Source organism: Aedes aegypti, chromosome 2 (assembly GCF_002204515.2).
Source record: "Aedes aegypti strain LVP_AGWG chromosome 2, AaegL5.0 Primary Assembly, whole genome shotgun sequence".
Lineage (NCBI taxonomy): Eukaryota > Metazoa > Arthropoda > Insecta > Diptera > Culicidae > Aedes > Aedes aegypti.
Window position 1 is genome coordinate 273,602,589 of NC_035108.1, and position 20,100 is coordinate 273,622,688.

Here is a 20,100-nt window from a genome sequence, read left to right on the forward strand (position 1 = left end):
TTTTCGTTGATTTCCATAGGCTGTATAATATATATGAAAAATAGGTAAAACATGGAAAAAATCAAAATTTAACTGATAGAATATTTTGAAACCTTCTGATTATGGAAATATAACCCAATTACTGAACTCTAGCGGAAAAAAATCCGAGGTACATTCGATTTGTATAATCTGCTGGTTTAGACATAGCGTGTGATACTATGGCGATCAGAATAATGTAGAAACATTTTTTCCTACTTCCAAAATTTCCGAACATTTTTTCTAAGAGTCTATTTTTAATGATTGTGGTAGGAACTGTAGAAAATTAACGCGAAAAAATATTGGCAGTTTTTTTTAATTACCGTAGCCTAAATTAGTAGTGTAAGAATTTTTCTAAATTTAAATCTTGGCAGAATTTTTGCATTACTTTAAGGAAATTTTGAGGAATTTCAGATGAAAACTATTTGAAGAAATTAAAAATTAACGAAGGAATTTCTGAACGAAATTTCAGCGAAGTATAAGATTTGACAGGATCAATGAACAAATGTTACAATATTGAAGAAAAACCTGAAGTTCGTAGACCTTCGGCTCTCTGAGATTCCCAATTCGACTCTCTTACTCCACCATATTATTTGATTAATTTGCAAGTGATTTATAGCTAAAGTTCTGAAGCCTTCCTTTGATATTCCTTGAGGGATTCGGTTATACTAAAATTCAAGATTTTATTGCTGGAATTAAAAAAAAAACTATTGTCGATTTTGTTGGATTTTTTAACACCAGGCTTAATTGTTGCCATCCATCTGAAGAAACCTTCCAAGGTTTTAAATTGTAACCTATTCTTCAATTAATTTATACGACATTAAACGCGTTGTAGTTAATGGGCCGTATGAATAAAATGTAGTAAAGTTGAGTTAACTACACTGTCGATAGTAAACGCTATATGTGGAACACGAGTGGAACATATTTGTGTCATTTTCCTTTTTACACCTTTCGAACATACTACACACAACGCATTGCTATGAATAAAAATAGCATTTACTACAAAGCTACTGGTAGTTAGCTTCAGAGGTTGCTACACATGCTTTGAGATTGCGGAATTGAATGGAGTAATTTACTTTTGAGTAAAAATCATGGGAAAACGATATGAGTTTTGATATTTCGGAAGGTATTTTGAGTTTTGCTTAGGAATTCTGAGGTTACGAAAACATTCACCCCGCCAATTCTGAAATTCCGGTAAGATTACCGGCATTAGCAATTTGTAACATCCGTGTGAATTCTGGCATTACGATAATTATGGTATTTTCTTGGAATTTTAGGATATCGGTAGGAATTCAGATATTTATAGTGTAATTCTGAATTTTACGTGTAAATTCTGACATCTCAGATTCTCAGATTTCCTTTGGAATTCCGGAATTCCTGTAGGAACTTTGGGATTCCGATAGGGATGTCGGATTTTTTATGATAATTCTGGAAGTTTAAATACCATTCTAGGAATATTGCGGAAATATTAGAAATCTGGTAAAAACTCTAAAATTGGGGTGGGAATGTGATTCCGGATATTAATCTCTTGGAATTCTGTGGGAATCTTTGAGACGGTATTTCTGTAAGAATCTATGAGATTGCGGTGGGATTCCTGCGAATTATTGAGTGAATATTTGTAATTCTAAAAATCAATATTTGTAATTATTGTAAAAACCTTTAAGATTCTGTTGATCTCCAGTTCCGTTGGAATTTCAAAGCAAAGCTTTTATATAACCCTTTTGAATGTCGGTAAATATTTTATAGATTTCAATGGGATTTTTTGTGAAATCTATAAGAATTTTAATAATTTCAAAGGGAACCCTGGTATTTTAGGGGAAATCCTCATTGAATTCCAACGACTATCAATGGAATCTCTACATTCTAAGTTCTGTAATTCCAAGGATACTATCAGAAACTCCACCAAAATAACAAGTATATCACAGAAACACTTAGAACTTCCGGAATTCAACATGTTGTTAAGAAAACACACGCGGAACATCAAAATTCTACCGCAATTTCACCAGAATCTCAGTACTGGTGCTAGAAAATATGTGGTTCCTATTTTGATAACTGTAACTTCAAGATCTCTTCATAGATGTTAAGCTAATATCACAGACAAACAGACGTCACACTCTCATCATTGCCCATCGACCACCTTTTTAACGATCGATTCAAAAATATGGTACGTGGCCAATTCGCCACCCGCAGCGCTCGCATCGTTTTTGTTCGTGTTTGACGTTTACACACTACCGCCATCTGTTGGCCTGTCGGCCAAACACACAGATTTTAGCATTGGGCGCACATGTCGTGACTATGATTTTGATCGAAATTTGTTCTAAGTGTTACGTCTGTTTGTCTGTGCTAATATTAATATTAAAGAAATCATCAATCATTGGCGTTGGTGAAGACCGAAAACCACCCAGAAAATTCTTTGATGTGCCATCATCATAAGATCATAGACATAAAGAGAATACCACCCTAATCGCAAAATTATACTACAAATCTTGTCAAATTACAGCACTATCATGATTTTGTGCAAATTGTCGCATAATCGATTAGATTCCATGCATTTCCTTCATATGCATGATTGTATTAATTTTAAGCGTCACTCTGAATAGATTGTTCTTTACGTGCAGAATCACTCTGCACTCTGAATGAAAATTTCTAAACGTGCAGCTTCAGTCACTGCTCATGTTCGAAAGTAGTAAGTACTACATGTTCGAAAAGTTTTTTTATTCATACCAAAAGTGTAGTAAACTTTGTGGATTTTGTTTTTGAGTATATGCTTCATGTAGTAAAGTTCAATGTTTTTTATTCATATCACCCAATGTATGGATTTCCTTAGTGAATTCTATTGCCAATATAAGAGAAATCATCATCACAGGACTCCTCGAGCTGATCATCCTCCGAAACTGTGTCAAATCATAATGAAGTGAATGTGCTGTGTTAAAACATTTAAAGCAGAATTGTTTGAATTCTTCAAAAAGTACGAATTTTTGGAAGCAGAAATCCAGAATATTGGCGCTTTGTTGTACCATGGTATTTGTTGCAACAGAGATGTTAAAAAAATTCGCACAATGACAGGATGGTTCTAGCGGTAACCAATCGGTTTACCTTTCGTTTGTCGCGCGTTTCACCCCGAAGACAGAACTGCCACGCTTATTCTGTGGACGACAAGCGAGGTTTTTTCATTATTGTTGTACAATATAAAAGAACGCAACTACTGGAGATTTTTTGTCATCATTGGTGGCATGTAAATTGACTCAGAAGTTTTTGTTTTGTTTGTACCATGTGATATGTTTTATTTTTTTTACTTTTTATCATCTTAAATTCCAGAGGGGGACTTGCTTACCTGCTCCTCCTATTCTATCGCTAATAGCGGCTACAAAGCAAGTCATGTAGAAGGTGTCTTGGTGCAATTTCCGGTCGGTCCAGGATCTTTTCGTAATTAAAATCTCCTTGACTTCCCTGGCATAATGTATCATTGTACCTGCCACACGATATACGAATGCGAAAATGACAACTTTGGCAAAGACATTAATTACTGTGGAACTGCTCATAAGAACACTAAGCTGATAAGCAGGCTCTGTCCCAGTGGGAACATAATGCCAAGAAGAAGAAGAAGAAAAACATGTAATCGTTTGGTTACAAAATTGTTGATTTTTGTTTTTATTAATGTTGAATGTCGGACCCTTCACGTTTCTTGTGTAAGAACGGTAGAATTACCACAGTAGTGATAGGGTCAAGTACCGCTGTGAATATTTTTCCTCGCTACCAATAACAAGAGATGGCTGGAGAAATTGGCTAATAAGAGATATTGAGAGAATGACGGAATGTGGGAAAATTGGGAAAGAACGGCCATTGCCAATAATCGGCCTCTTAGAATATCAGGCGTCCGTGTGACGTAGATTTTAACTAAGTGCAGTGGTTAAGTTATAGTGAGAATAAGTAAAACAGCTTAAACCATGTAAATTGTAATAACATTATCATGACGAAACGATCACAAGCAAAGTCTGTAGAAGAGGTAAGAGATATTTAGCTGGCCAAAATAATTGTGAATAAATGCCAACGAGATTTAAAATCTTTCGGGTCACTTCAAAATGTATTCTTAAAAAAAAATGTGTTGCGATGGAAGTTCCCGGAAATCAAAAGCCACCAATCCAGGATATTGGATTCACACATGACCTCTGCTAATGCCGAGACTAATCGTACCAACACCAATCGCAATTATTGGCGCTCTCCAAAATGGACAACAAATTCACATTTAACGCACCCCAACTCCGCCTCCTGCCTCGCAAATCTGTATACTCCCATTTGCCTCTATTTATGGTATCAATCAACGCACGCCATTGCACAAATTGAATAAATATCCGCGCAATTATTTATTGAATCGCCTGATGCCGATTGCGCCATAGTTTGCAAACACAAACTGTTTATCGCACCAACAACGATATTTATTTCCAAACATTACGCCCTCTCGAGTCCGTGCGCTCCAATTCAGCTCCAAAGCTGCGGAAGCACAGGATCAAAATCGATTCATTTGGTTTGTACGGTCGTTTGACGGATTATAAACGTAAATTTGTAACAACCAATTGAAATTAATTCAAGCAAAAGAGTTTCGCAATAATTGGAATCCATGTAAACCGATAATGATTTGAAACCAACTCTAATGAGTTTCCGAGTTTCGCTCAGCGGATCCAAACTGACAAATGACAAAATTGCAGCCAAATGATCCAAATGAGTTGATTCGTTTATATGAGTTTGATCCCCACGAGGTCTGCATCCGAATAATTCAAACAGCATCCGAAATGAATAATTAATTTCCGTTAATTTTATTTGCAAAAACAGATGTCGCTCGTGGCCAATCAGTCTGGCTGAAAATTGAGCAGTTATCCATCCGTCCTGAACTCCAATGGATGTTCTCAACTGGGTGCGACGAGAGTGCGAAAGGATTTTATTTTTCGGTCAGATTTGTGCATCAATCACAATCAGATTTCATCGCCAGATTGAAGGTTGACCGTTGTCCGGTCTGGCTGGTTGCGGTGAATTTCGTCTCCACAATGCCCGAGTTGATAAGAGCTGTAATCAAATAATCATAAATCAAAATAATGCTGGCCACTTGCAGCACATGCAAATTCGTTGCTGAACATGTGTATGGCGAAGGTTCGACTGATTGAGGTGAATGTTTTTTTTTCCATGGCAGTGCGTTGACCGTCCTAGATAGTGCAATTCCTTTGCTTTCGCCATATTTAAGATGGTTTTAAAAATAGCCTCAAGGCATTCTCAGTGCCAGCCTACGACAACCTGTTGTTAAGTGAACGGAAGGAAACGGATTGCGTTGGATAACCATCTTAACAAAGTATGTTGCTCTGCGGTCGCTTTAACTAATTTGGGACGCTGGTTTCTAAAAATAGAACTGTCACGATATTGTACCTTACAGCTAAAGAAGGGAAATAAAATCTCACGTGTGTCGGTGCTGCCCTTCTCACCCTTTTCTATAAACACTGGGTAATCTGTTGAAATGGTTGTAATAAGCATACACTTACACTTCGTCTCACTCAACGAATGTTAATTGCTTAATTAAGACCAATTGTGGAGCCACCGAGCCAGCTGTTGTGTAGTTGCATAAAGAAGTGCTCAAATTTCGCCACTCTTCTAATGAATAATTGTGCAAATTTTAAACTTTATTTATGTGTCTTTATTTCACGCCACGCTTTACAATAAGTAATTGGCGGAAAAGTCTTAGTATGTGTGTATAAATGATGAGCATAAGGGTTGTATATTTTTGTCTATACTTTAACCAACCTTCCAGAACAGCTGACTAAATATCTGAAACAATATTGACTGTTTAACGATAAACTTGCGACGATCGACGCGCCACCATATTTCATATAACGGAGGGTATAAGAACAAACTTGGAGGTGATGATTTGGAGGTTATTTGGAAAGTTGGAGGTTAAAATCACCTCCAAACACTAGCGATTTTGCGGTGGGATGTTGACGTTTGATCACGAATCGGTTGGTAAGTATATTTTATAGAGAGTGTGGTACCTAGAGTCGATGAATGGAGTCCTAAAGCCCTGTCCAAATATTAATACTCAATTTTTGAATGCTTTCAGTTGGTTTACGCCCAAAAACATTTTTTCTGATTTTTCAGATTTTGTCACATCCATTGGCTTCAACTCAAATTTTGGGTGTATTTGGTTTATCGTGTCCCTTCCGAGATGTCGAATAGGAACAACTCCAGTGCTAAAAGGATGAACCCATGTGGCAATTTTGTCGACTAAGTGAATGTTAAACATGATCAAAAGTGTCAAGGTTCAAATTCAGACCCTTTTTTACAATTGAATTTCAAATGTGATATAGCCGTTATTTGAACAGGAAAAATTGCTAAAGTGGTTGAAAGAACATGCTTTTTCGTGTTTTCAAATAAAAACAAGATTTCATCAAAAATTTTAGAACCCTATTGAATAACCGATACTCGTTATTACTTCTTTCATTTATTTGAGCGTGTAAGAAGTAATTTAACGTCTTTGGTTCGTTATAATACAGTTATTATATCACATGATTTTTTTGAGCGTGTGCAAGTGACAGCTCGAAGGAGAACAGGCGTGAAATTTATTCGACAGTTTGTCGCGTGAATAAGAGTCAGTTTAGTGAAGGATTTTGTGATGAACGGATGTGTTGATTTGCACGGCTGATGGCGAAATCGGCTAAAAGTACAGTGAGATGGTGGTTCTGAATACTACAGAGGGAACAAGTAATTTCAATGGATCATTAAAATAACCGAAACGGCCGCTATGGTAAGCAAATATTGCGCCACCGTAGCCTTGTGTGTTTGACAGAACAGCAATGCTGTCACAATGTTTCTTTAACCCGTAGGCTACGGGGCTGACATTCAAAATTCAAATTGCTCGTATTTGAGCGTAAATCAAAATTTGTTTATGAAATTTTGAGGATTGATTCACTATAACAGTCGCCTCTCCACATCTCGATATTGAAGAGACCACCCGGATAAGGAGAGATCGAGACAAAGAACACATTTTTGATGAATACTAGATACGTCAACTCGCGAGGTTGGTAAATGGCTGGGCATGGCGTACCATTGGTGCCTCGCGTAACTGAAGGAATCCCAGTGAACCACGTATCGTATAAGGATGTGCGCCAAAAATCTCATATTCATACGTCAAAAATCAGAATCGCACAATATGTCAAATCAAAACGAATAAATGTTAACACAAATTGTATATAATTCTCCACTACAATTCATTGTCGACAAACTTTGTTGACAACAAACCATGCCGTAAATAGTATAATCTAGAATCGCATCAAGATGTATAAACTGACAGATCATATATCAATGCAGATTAGCATCAAATTAAATCGTAATAACTTAGCGAAATTTGCCACCCGAGGTTGGTATCTTCTGGTGGTGGGCTTCAAAGAACAACAAAGCGTGTGTGCTGTATAGCAAACTTCCTTTAATGTTGGCAAATAATCACGCCTTATTTATGTTGCGGTTTGTGGTGTAGTGGTATGGTACCGGTGTTCGAGTCTCACTGAAAACTTTTTTTTATTTGTATCGGAATTTTGTGGCATCGTATTGCTGACCATGGATAGTCTGAAAAAGTCGTGGGAAGTGCGTATATGGCCTCCACTTTGGTGTGTATATAGCGTTTTCATGCATTTTATACGAGTGATTTGATTCATATATAATGATGTATAGCAAAAATATACCAACCGAAATGTTGACTGGGTAAGCTCGAAACCAAATACGAATTCACAGTCTCTCCACCATAACAATCCACACCGAAGCCAGTCGGTCGCCGTGTGTGCTAGCGTCAAATTCAATTTAAGTTAATTTAGATGAAATTGTTTGACTATAAACGCTGTTAATAATGTATTCATAAATTAATTGTAATAAAAACTAATTTATCAGAGCAGCCAGACCGGTCGGAGAACCACTTGCCGGGAGAGATCGTGTCACGATCCGCTTTCTGCCCGAACGAAGCCAAAGTGTGCGTTATGAGTGAATGCCATCAAACAGAATTAAATTAATCAAGACGAATGAGCTTCTCTCGCTCCTGCTGATGAATATACTACAGAACACAATCTCCTACACCATAAACAAAGCAGCATCATAAAGTAGAACCACCAGCACTACAGTCCTAAGAGGAGAGAGATAGAGTGTGCCATGTTGGTCCTCAATTGAATCGAATCGATTTGGGGTAGACTGGCCGGCTGGGCGCCTCCCGCGATGTTTGCACTTACTTGTCACATGCATAAATATAAGCTGTATTCTCTCTCTGTACTCATCGACGATGGTGGAGGTTTCGGTCCCATGGCACGCATTTCGATGTTTAACCCCTTTTCCTGTGATTAGCTATGCTTATTTGCAGCAACAGCGACAACGATGATGATCCGTGGTGGCGAGTAATTGAATTTGTCTATGCCGGGAATAGGGTGACCAGAAATTTGTTTGAATTTGAGTCATTCTAATAGATACTCTTGTGTACACTTAAACATTTATTTAAGTAAACCCTATTTACGGATTGGATTGGTAGTCTAATGGCTACCAATTCTGCTTTGTAAGTAGATGGTCATGGGTTCAATACCTGATACTTTGTAGTTGTTATATATCGATCTATTGCTTACTTCTTTCTCTCAATACTTTCACTGGTAAGAGCATGGTACCAAGGCTATGTGGGTAGATCTGACAGCCTGATTCCTACGAAGTTCGTGATCGGTCTTGAACACCAATGCAACTAGCATATAGTTGGCGAGAATTCTATTTACGTAAATTCCATTTAAGTAATGAATCTATTCAAGTTAAATTTTATTTATGAACCCCAGACCCATTACTTAAATGGAGGTTTCTGTGTATCTTGCAATGCAACGAGACCGAACCAGTCGCAAACCCTTATCGCTACTAAAGTGCAGACACCATATGATTAGCGCATTTGCTTACCCATTTATATTACGGCCTAATTATCCGCGTACAAAATAAACTCAAGTGAAAATTAATACATCATCTCAAGGGATTCTGTGGCATATGTGAGCAGTTGTTCTTCAATTCTAGTGGAAAAGGGTTTAGTGAGTACATTCTAACACTCCACCGAATGACATCCCAGGACAACAACTGTAGGGACGCATTTAAAATCGTTTAGTGCTACCCACCGATCCTTTTGTGAATGTCAAGCCACATGGAAAATCTATCACCCCTATTTATAAGCCAACTCACAAGTGTTGAATACCAAATGGTTACCAACACTTGAGTTTGAAAAGAAGTGAGTAAACAGAATTTGTCGTTCCTTATCGCGATCGCTAGCTCTTCTTCCAGCACGATTTGGGTAAGCGACTCGCACTGAATTCTTCTCTGTCCCATCGTACGGAGCTGTTGTTTCGTTCGTTTTAATTTGCCTTAATAAAATCACGCAATTTTCTTACTCATTTAATAAACTCGTTTTATTCAATTACCGAACGCCCCAGCGTCGAAAGGCAGCCTCACAGCTCTCATATTTTTCCTAATTCAACACATACGGGTACTAATTGTTGGAAGCGACGACGACGAGCCAACAAACAAGATCTGAAGGCCGCGATACGGTTAAAAGATGTAGAACCCGTCGCTCAAGTGGCCACGACAGACCGAAACCTTGAAAGTTGGGAAGCGCAAAAACGTGTTGTGCTTAATTTCGCGCTTCTGTCGAATGTGAGTAAAATCACAGGAAAGGAGCGAAACAAAACACTTCAGCTCGCAATTGTGCATTCCGATTAATCTCTATTTGCGTGAAATTCGTTTACGGCGTCCTCAAGTGTCGAAGTGGAATTTGAACAATTCCACTTCATTTTGTATGATTCTGGAACTACCTGAGCTAATTTTTCCGTTTTGTTTCTCTTTCATCTATTTCAGCTGGGTTCCGCTACAGCGGGTCGTGGAATGTTTTGCTATCACTGTCCTCCTTCGTTGCATCCGGCAGGGCCACATCCTCCACGGTTACCCACGCTCGAGTACCCGTTCGCACCAACGCATCCTTGTAAGTAAGGCTTCATATTACCACGGATAACAAATTTTAAGGCTAGAACAAAAATCTGCTGGACCACACTGCGTAGGGTGTTTTATGTATTTTGGACAGAGCGTTACGCGTATATAATTTGGCCACCTCCATTTGATTTTGCTGTAAATGGCCAAATTATATACGCGTAACGGTCTGTCCAAATTACTTTGATCACTATTCGGTTAATCAGTTGTAACTATAAGTACCTTGAAATGTTTCATATTCACCACTGACATCGTCATTAGACAATCTGACGCACACGCACGCATATGAATTGTTTTTATACGGAATCCGTTTCCGTATGAAAACAACAAACAAAAATTCCCGTTTGATTTTGTTGCTGGAAAGAGAAAGGTGCCCAGACAACCAGAAATCGCATGAAAGTTCACGTTACAACTCGTTTATTCATATTAATTACATCAAACCCGCAAAACACCCTGGATAAACTCGTCAGTTTGATGAGTTTCCTCGCATAAAACACTTCTTTTCTGAGTTTATTTATACATTTTGTTTCGTCTCGTACACTCGTACAAAGTAAGTCGCATCAATCCGTAGCAGCTGTCAAATCAACATTTGTTATCATAAGTTAAGTCGCATAAGATCACAGGTTGGTTCGGTAGAATATTTATACACTCACATTGTATGTTATTATTCATCACATAATATATGCACGCATATCGCCTCCATTTTTGTACGTAGAAGGCCTTTTCGCGACATCTTATAAGTGAAATTTTGCGCATATAAAGCCTCCAGGTGATTTCGTTATACGTACATTTTGGTTGTCTGGGTGCGATAGTCTTACGGGAACTTAGCGATAACAGCGCCACCACAGTGTTGCTTCTTGTGTTACCATATAAAATGACCGTTTATTGTCTTACACAGTTTTGTAATCAGACTTGAACTAATGTTATCTGTGAATCCAACGCTATTGGCTCTCTTGATGCTACAACTAAATACCCTGATAGCTCTACTCGTATTTCCTTTTCTAGAAACTCATCTACGATTGATTTGGTCTTAACCGACTCTAGCCACCTTTGTAGTCAACTGGTTACTGGTGCAGACTTTGATTCGGATCATGTCCCAGTTACATTTCAAATATGCCATGAAGCGATTCTCAATATCAGCTCCAATTTTTGTTATTTACAAACAGACCGAAACACGTAATACATACCTTCATCGAATATAATATTTATGTTAACATTTCCTTGCAAACAAAACCCAAACCAGTTGGGAGATTTGTGCCATCGCCATATTTGAGCCCATTTCATCATCTTCCTGATGGGAGAGGAGAAGAAAGGGAGAGATGGGAGGAAATAGGAGTGGGGACCCTTAAGGGGACACGGGAGACCGTGTTATTTTCCCTATCTTTCGTCTCACTCTAACAATAATCATCAAAACTTTGTGGAAGCAAATCTCGAGTTTTAGTGAACCGATGAAGCTGAAAATTTATCGGATTGTGCACTACATATACAGAATCATAGTGATACATTTTCGCATCGATATATGGAGTGGTTCTTGGGATTTGCTTCTTGAAATGGATAGGGTGATTATGATGACGTCCCGTGCGGCCTTAAACGATCAACGCTCCGTCATCGTAATCATCGACATAATCGAAACTTCAAAAGCAGTTTTTCTGTTCAAAACTGAAAATTATTCGATGAAAATGTGTTCACTGTGTTGCGGTTGGAGAATTGAAACAGTGAACACATTTTCTAGTAAATTTTCTTGATTTTGAACGAAAAAACTACTTTTGAAAATTCCGAAATTGATGACGGATCCTGTCCCCTGAAGAGGGCAAATGAGAGCATGTAGCTCCATACCATAATGGGATCGAACAGCGCCCTGAAAAGGGCACTGCAAAACGCATGAGCGTAAAGATAGCCTATTCGCTCCCAATACGACAATTCGTCCGGTGGGGTGTGCTGCTGTCGTCATGATGATGGTTGACGAGAGCAATGTCAAACTCATTCATGGTTTCAAAACATTCGGAACAAAATATTTATTTTCACCGCTCACTTCACTTATGTATGAAATTGAATGAGATCCAATGGTAGAGAATTCATTTATCTACCCAATGGTATTTTTAGGGGCAGCGGAGAATGCCCATAAGCGTGTTTTATTCAAGCGCAAAAATCGCTCAGGCGAAAGTTCCAATGAAACTAACCTCACATATCCTTGTTTTCCAACCTCAAACTAGTGTTCCTACCAGCCGGATCCCAATTTTTATGAAAGTAGTGCAATAATACAAAAAACAAACGTATGTAGAACATAGAGAATGGATATTCCTACCTTTTCCGCCTAACTGTTTCACTTTGAACCGTTTTATATCAGGAAAATAAAACATTTTTCCCCACAGCGGCATGTGATGGATGCATGAAAAATCAAATCTCTCATCATCTGACTAGTTGCGCTACCAAAGTATAGATGGCTAACAGTATGTTGCGTTTTGAGATTGGAAGCGTATAGCTCATTACCACAGCGGGTTAGGAATAACAGAATGTCCTGAAGATTCTGGATTCTAAATTCAGTTTCACTCAATAAGTGTTTACCAAGTAATTGGAATCGCATTTGCGCAAAAACTGGACAGTTACATATAGAGTGATACGAAGTTCCATAATCGGAGTCACAACTATCACACACATATATTTGCCATGTGATAATTGAGTCGGCAGTGGCCTGTTAACGATCTGACCAAGAGAATGCAATTCTGCTTTGACAGATTTGTTAAATACTTCGTCACCCTTGGAGATGGCTCAGTAATATACAATGTACAGTCAAAGCTCGTTATAACGACAACTTTTATTGCGACAAATCTCTCTATAACGACATTTCCAATGGTCCTTTCAAATTCCCATACTTTCATAGCCACATTTCTCTGTTTCGACCGTTCTCTATTACGACATTAGTGTTATATTCAAAAGTCACTCAATATAACTACATTCGTTTAGCTAATTTAGTACATATTATGATCGTTTTATTCCTCCATGCTCCATAACGACATCCAACCTTTTTATAACGACGATTTTATAGCGACATCTCCGTATACAGACGGTCCCTTGCGATGTCGCTATAACGAGCTTCGACTGTAGTTTAACGACACTGTAAAAAACATTATAGATCTGGTTCATTTCATTTCATTTATTTAGTTAACATCTAAACAGATAACACTGAATCAACAATTTCACGCTACAATACTCGGTTCGTAGCCGCATCTCTCCATCCTCGGTTCTGCCCCACGCTCGCCAAATCGATACGCACTTGATCCGCCCAACTAGCTCGCTGCACTCCATGCTGGATCCGAAGTGAACACCATCTTTGCGGGGTTGCTGCCCGGCATTCTTGCAACATGGCCTACCCATCGTATCCTTCCAGCTTTGGCCACTTTCTGAATACTGGGTTCGCCGTAGGGTTGGGCGAGCTCGTGGTTCATCCTTCGCCGCCATACACCGTTTTCCTGCACACCACTAAAGATCGTCCTAAGCACCCGACGTTCGAAGACTCCAAGCGCTTGCATGTCCTCCTCGAGCATCGTCCATATTTCATGCCCGTAGAGGACTACCGGCCTTATGAGCGTTTTGTAAATGATACATTTGGTGCGGGTATGAATCTTTTTTGACTGCACCTTCTTGTGGAGGCCATAGTAGGCCCGACTTCCACTGATGATGCGCCTCCGTATTTCACGGCTAACGTTATTGTCAGCCGGCAGCAAGGATCCAAGGTAGACGAACTCGTCGACCACCTCGAACGTATCCCCGTCTATCGTAACACTGCTACCTAGGCGAGCCCTGTCGAGCTCGGCCCCACCAGCTAACATGTACTTTGTCTTGGTCGCATTCACCACCAGTCCAACTTTTGCTGCCTCGCGTTTCAGGCGGGTGTACAGGTCTGCCACCTTTTCACATATTCGGCCGACAATGTCCATATCATCCGCGAAGCAAATCAATTGACTGGATCTCGTGAAAATCGTACCCCGGCTGTTGAGCCCGGCTCTCCGCATAACATCTTCTAGCGCAATATTGAACAACAAACACAAAAGTCCATCACCTTGTCGTAGTCTTCGGCGGGATCCAAACGAACTGGAATGTTCGTCTGGAATCTTCACACAATTTTGCACACCTTCCATCGTCGCTCTTCTCATTCTCGTGAGCTTCCCGGGAAAGCTGTTCTCGTCACTGATTTTCCATAGATCTACGCGGTCGATACTATCGTATGCGGCCTTGAAATCGATGTAAAGGTGATGCATTGGGACCTGGTATTCACGACATTTTTGGAGGATTTGCCGTACAGTAAAGATCTGGTCCGTTGTCGATCGGCCGTCAACGAAGCCGGCTTGATAACTTCCCACGAACTCGCTTACTATAGGTGACAGACGACGGAACATGATCTGGGATAATACTTTGTAGGCCGCAATTAGAATGCTGATCGCTCGAAAGTTCTCACAATCTAACTTGTCGCCTTTCTTGTAAATAGGGTGTATTAACCCTTCCTTCCACTCCTCCGGTAGCTGTTCTGTTTCCCAGATTGAGCTTATCAGCCGTTGCAGACGAATGGCCAGCCTCTCCGGCCCCATCTTTATGAGTTCAGCTCCGATACCATCCTTACCAGCAGCTTTGTTGTTCTTGAGCTGGTGAATAGCATCCTTAACCTCCCTCATAGTGGGGGCTGGTTGGTTTCCATCCTCCGCAGTACTGACGAAGGCATTTCCTTCATTGTTCCGTTCTTCATTGCCTGTGCTCAGATCAAATTCAGGTGCTCGTAGAATCCCTGCACATCTTGGCTTGCGGCATGCGTTGAGCTTCTGATAAAACTTACGTGTTTCTTGAGACCGGCACAGCTGTTCCGTGTTCAATACTAGTTATTATATTTGTTGAAATAGAAATTGAATTTTAGAAAATCTAGTGGGGTCGGTGTACTAATAGTTGCAAAGCAACCTTGCGTATAAAACCGTATAATAAAGCCAGCGGCAATATATTTAACACGCTATGTCTAAACCAGCAGATTATGCAGGACGAAAGTACCTAGGATTTTTTATCGTTAAGAGATCAGTATTTGGTGTATAAATTCATAATCGAAAGGTTTTAAAATATTCTATCATAAATCATTATCGCTGAGTAGTATTGTTCGCAGCACCTTACACTCAAAAACTCCATACACTGAAATGAATTTTATTGTAGAAACTACTGAATCCATGGTAAAATTAAGAACTGCACCAACGATTTTCAGGGGCCCAGATAGCCGTAGCGGTAAACGCGCAGCTATTCAGCAAAACCAAGCTGAGGGTCGTGGGTTCAAATCCCACCGGTCGAGGATCTTTTCGGGTTGGAAATTTTCTCGACTTCCCAGGGCATAGAGTATCATCGTACCTGCCACACGATATACGCATGCAAAAATGGTCATTGGCATAGTAAGCTCTCAGTTAATAACTGTGGAAGTGCTCATAAGAACACTAAGCTGAGAAGCAGGCTCTGTCCCAGTGGGGACGTAACGCCAGAAAGAAGAAGAAGAAGACCAACGATTTTCAACCGACTACATTAATCTGTTAACTCTACCAAAACATAGTCAACATCACTACACAAGAAAATTTTTTCTGTTGATTTAATAAGAGCTGTAGTATTTTTGACTAGAAACATTCTTGATTTGAGAAGTTTAGCATCATACTTTTGACCACACTGTGTTGTACGGTGGGTGTCACGAATTGAAATACAATACTTGTTTTTAATTATGAATCGCGGTTTACGGCTAACCAGCCGAGTGGAAGTTTAACAACTACCGAAAAGCTAAACATTACATATAATTTGCAATTGGATTAGATGGACAAATTGATGTGAAGATTTGCGAAAAAGTTACACGTCTTCTCAGTGAGAATCGAACCCACGACTCCCCGATCTTTAGTTGGGGCGCATTACCACTACGCCATGAGAGGACTCATGAACGCAGAAGTTAACCTGAATTCGATTTCAGCTCAATAATCACGTGGTCCTTTTTCGCAAAGTGCACCTCTTTCGGAAGAATTAGATGCCCATCCAAACACAACGCACGGAACATGAGTCTGAAAGAGGTGCACTTTGCGAAAAAGGACCACGTGATTATTGAGCTGAAATCGAATTCAGGTTAACTTCTGCGTTCATGAGTCCTCTCATGGCGTAGTGGTAACGCGCCCCAACTAGAGATCGGGGAGTCGTGAGTTCGATTCTCACTGAGAAGACGTGTAACTTTTTCGCAAATCTTCACATCAATTTGTCCATCTAATCCAATTGAAAATTATATGTAATGTTTAGCTTTTCGGTAGTTGTGAAATACAATGCTTTGTAGTGCATGCTACTATGGACATAGTCAAATTTACTGCACTGCTCAGTGATTTTCACCAGATTATCGTAAACTTAGCAGATTTTTGTAGTCGGTTGAAAATCGTTGGTGCAGTTCCTAATTCTACCATGGATTCGGTAGATTATACAATTAGTGTCCTAAATAGCGCGAATTTTGTTTTCATCTGCAGGCTACGGGACTTAAGCTGGTTGCGGAGCCCGTAAAAAGCCCTATTCGCAGCTGCAAGACGCCTTTTCACCTCGCGAGTAACATCATTATCGCACGTCACTAAAGTACCAAGCTACACGAATTCTTCCACTAATTCAAATTTTTCACCAATCAGCACCACTTCACTACCAACGTCACGATTGGAACCACGCCGTCGCTGGTAAGCGATCATGTACTTTGTTTTACTAGTGTTGACGGTAAGTCCAAACCTCGCTGCCTCCCCTTTAAAAGGCACGAATGCCTCTTTTACGGTTCGATATCGTCTACAAAACGGTGACGATGGTACCGCTTCTTTGCACGCCCGCTCTCCTAATAGACCCTTTGAGAGCAATGTTGGACAAAAGGTTCGAAAGCGCATCTCATTGCTTCAATCCATCTACGGTAATGAAGGAAGTTGAAATCTCATCCGCAACCCACACACTTGATATCGATCCATCTAACGTTGCACGAATCAGTCTAATCAGTTTCGCCGGAAAACCGTGTTCTATCATTATCTGCCATAAATCATTTCTCTTTACTGAATCGTACGCCGCTTTGAAATCAATGAACAGCTGGTGAGTCTGCAAGTTGTATTCCCGGATTTTTTCAAGGATTTGTCGCAAGGTAAACATTTGATCCGTCGTTGATCGGCCCTCACGAAAACCAGCTTGGTATTCACCGACGAAGGACTCTTCAAGCGGTCTCAATCTGTTGAACAGAACATGCGAGATTATTTTGTACGCCGAATTGAGGAAAGTTATTTCTCGGTAATTGGCGCACTCCAGTCTGTGTCCTTTCTTATGCAGAAGGCAGATGAGGCCCTCGCAGCTAGCAGGCAATTCTTCTTCCTCCCATACCCTTAACAGAGTACGGTGCAGTATTTCGTACAGCTGCTCACTACCGTGCTTGAAAAGTTCGGCCGGGAGCTCGTCATTTACAGCAGCCTTACAGTTCTTCACCTCCTTTATCGCTCTTCTAACCTCATCTAGCGTCGGTGGCTCCACAGCTTGTCCATCGTTGCTGATTATTAATCTGTTCTCAGACGCACTCGTGTTCTCTCCGTTCAACAATTGCTCGAAGTGTTCTTTCCACCTGGCAGCCCCCAGGATTTTATCTGTCAGCAAGTTACCTTCACGATCATTGCACATGACGAGAGACTGCGCAGTTTTTCTCCGTACGCCATTGACAGTTTCTAAAAAACTTCGCATATCATTTTGTTCTATGCTGTCTTGCGCCTCAGTAATGATATCTTCTTTATACTGCTTTTTCTTTCTGCGGTGAATTCGTTTCTCGGCTGCTCTAGCTTCCTTGTACCGCTCTCTATTCAGCCGGGTACCAGACACTGACATCCGGCTTCTGGCAAAATTCTTCTTATCCGTCACATTCTGGCACTCCTCATCAAACCAACCATTTCTGGGGGGTCTCTGAGCAGTACCTATCACCTCTCGCGCTGCTGTGTGCTCATCGCACCGTAGATAGACTCCCACAGATTGTTGAGGTTGTCGCCTGCATTGTATCCCCTTATCCGCTCATCAAGCTTCTGGCGGTACTCGTCTGCTACACCTTCTGTTGATGATATACGCTGGATATTGAAACGCAACGGTCGCTGTGTTTTTGTGTTCGCCACGGTAGACAACCGTGCACGAATTTTACTTATAACGAGATAGTGATCAGAGTCGATGTTTGGACCTCTGAAGGTTCTCACATTGATGACATCCGAGAAATGCCAGCCGTCCACCAAAACGTGGTCTATTTGGTTTCAGAGCTCGCCATTTGGGTGCATCCAGGTGTGCTTTCGGATGTCTTTGTGTGCAAATTAGCTGCTGCTGATGGCCATCCCTCTAGCTTCAGCAAAAGTTATTAGTCTTAGGCCGTTGTACCCAGTGAACCACGTATCGTATAAGAATGTGCATCCAAAATCACATATTCATACGTCCAAAATCAGTATCGCACAACATGCCAAATTAAGCGTTATCAATGTCTACAAAAGTTGTATATAAATCCCCAATACGATTAATAAACGACAATCTGTGTTGACAGCAAAACATGTCGTAAATAGTGCAACATAAATCGCGTTAGGTTGTATAATCTGACAGATCATATATCAATCCAGAAAGCATCATATGAAATCGCAATAACTTACTTTCATGTAACCCTTGGTGGTATAGTGGCAAGGTGTCCGATTCCTAATCCAGACGTCCCGTATTGGAGGCTTGCTGGAAACTTCTTTTTTTTATTTTCATCCTAGTTTACATCGTATATTTGATCGTGGAAAGTCTGAAAAAGTCGTTCCAAGTACGCATATAGCCTCCACTTTGGAAGGTATATAGCCTTTTCGTGCATTCTATACGATTGAATTGATTCATATAGAATGATGTATAACAAAAGTTATACCAACCAAAATGTTGACTGGGTAGTTGGTGGCGACATTCCTGACATTCCAGGTACCGAGTTTCCAATCATAGCCCTTATTTCGTTGCCGTCGGTTACCGAAAACATCGTTCGTTATTTTTCCATTTTTCGTGGAAGGTGAGAAATTTGAGATGGTAAAATAAACACCATACAAAATACGTGAGCAAAATAAATATAATTGAAAATTTTCATTGCATTTCCGAAAATATATATAATATATATTATATATATATTCTTTAAGAATTATAACCCATCCAGAAAGAAATCTAAAGACATCATATCAAAACGATATTCACCTCACTGAAAACCTCAAATCTTCCGAGCTAAAAGTTCCGTCATTTATATTTTCAAACGTGGTTTTCTAACATCTTAGATTTTGTTGATACAGTGGTCCAATTTCATATTCGTACAGGATACTGTTTCCACATCAAGTTAGTAAAAAACTATTAAATGAAGTATTGAGCTACAAATACTTTATCCACATGGAAGGTAACAGGTGTTATCTATTGTTTGCCAATCACAAAATGTTTCCATTTACATTCATCTTTGGATTAATAGAAAAGTATTGAATTGATGTCTAAAATACACCCAATTCCATATTCGTACACCTTCCAAAATTCATACGCACAACGTTCAAAACTAAATTTAGAAGCTCTATTTGATTACTGAAATGCATTATTATGATGTTCAGATGTAAGGAAATACATTTGGACAATTTATTAGTGGACATATATGAAATTTAGGTAAAGTTATGAAAAATGCCAGTTTTCGAATGATTTTTGCTATTAAATCCTACAATTCGAACGTTTATTTTTGTCATTGGATCCAATCTATAGATTATACGTAAGCTCTGATAGAAATTTAGTTGAAATATATATAGTTTACAGAAATCATAAACAGTTTTTATCCCTTTTGAGTTCAGAAAATTGTTGTGCCATAAGTTCAAAACTCTTCTAAAATGATATTTTTAATCAATGTAAACCAAATTTTCATTCTAAACAACAGGTAAATGTTAATTTTGAATTTGCCTGTAAAAATAATTTGAACTACGAACTTCGTTTTACAATAAAGTACCCTAAACTACGCTGTACATACCTCCACATAATTGATGTCATCGTAATATT

General features: G+C 39.6%; 1 protein-coding gene across 1 annotated transcript in view; it reads left to right on the plus strand.

Annotated features, from left to right (window-relative positions):
* LOC5566721 (homeobox protein aristaless) overlaps positions 1 to 20,100 on the plus strand; it is a 115,614-nt gene that overhangs the window by 30,010 nt on the left and 65,504 nt on the right. The window contains exon 2 of the mRNA XM_021845101.1: positions 9,907 to 10,030. Within this exon, the coding sequence (XP_021700793.1) occupies positions 9,934 to 10,030 (97 nt within the window). The 5' untranslated portion in view covers positions 9,907 to 9,933. The remainder of the gene's footprint in view (positions 1 to 9,906; positions 10,031 to 20,100) is intronic.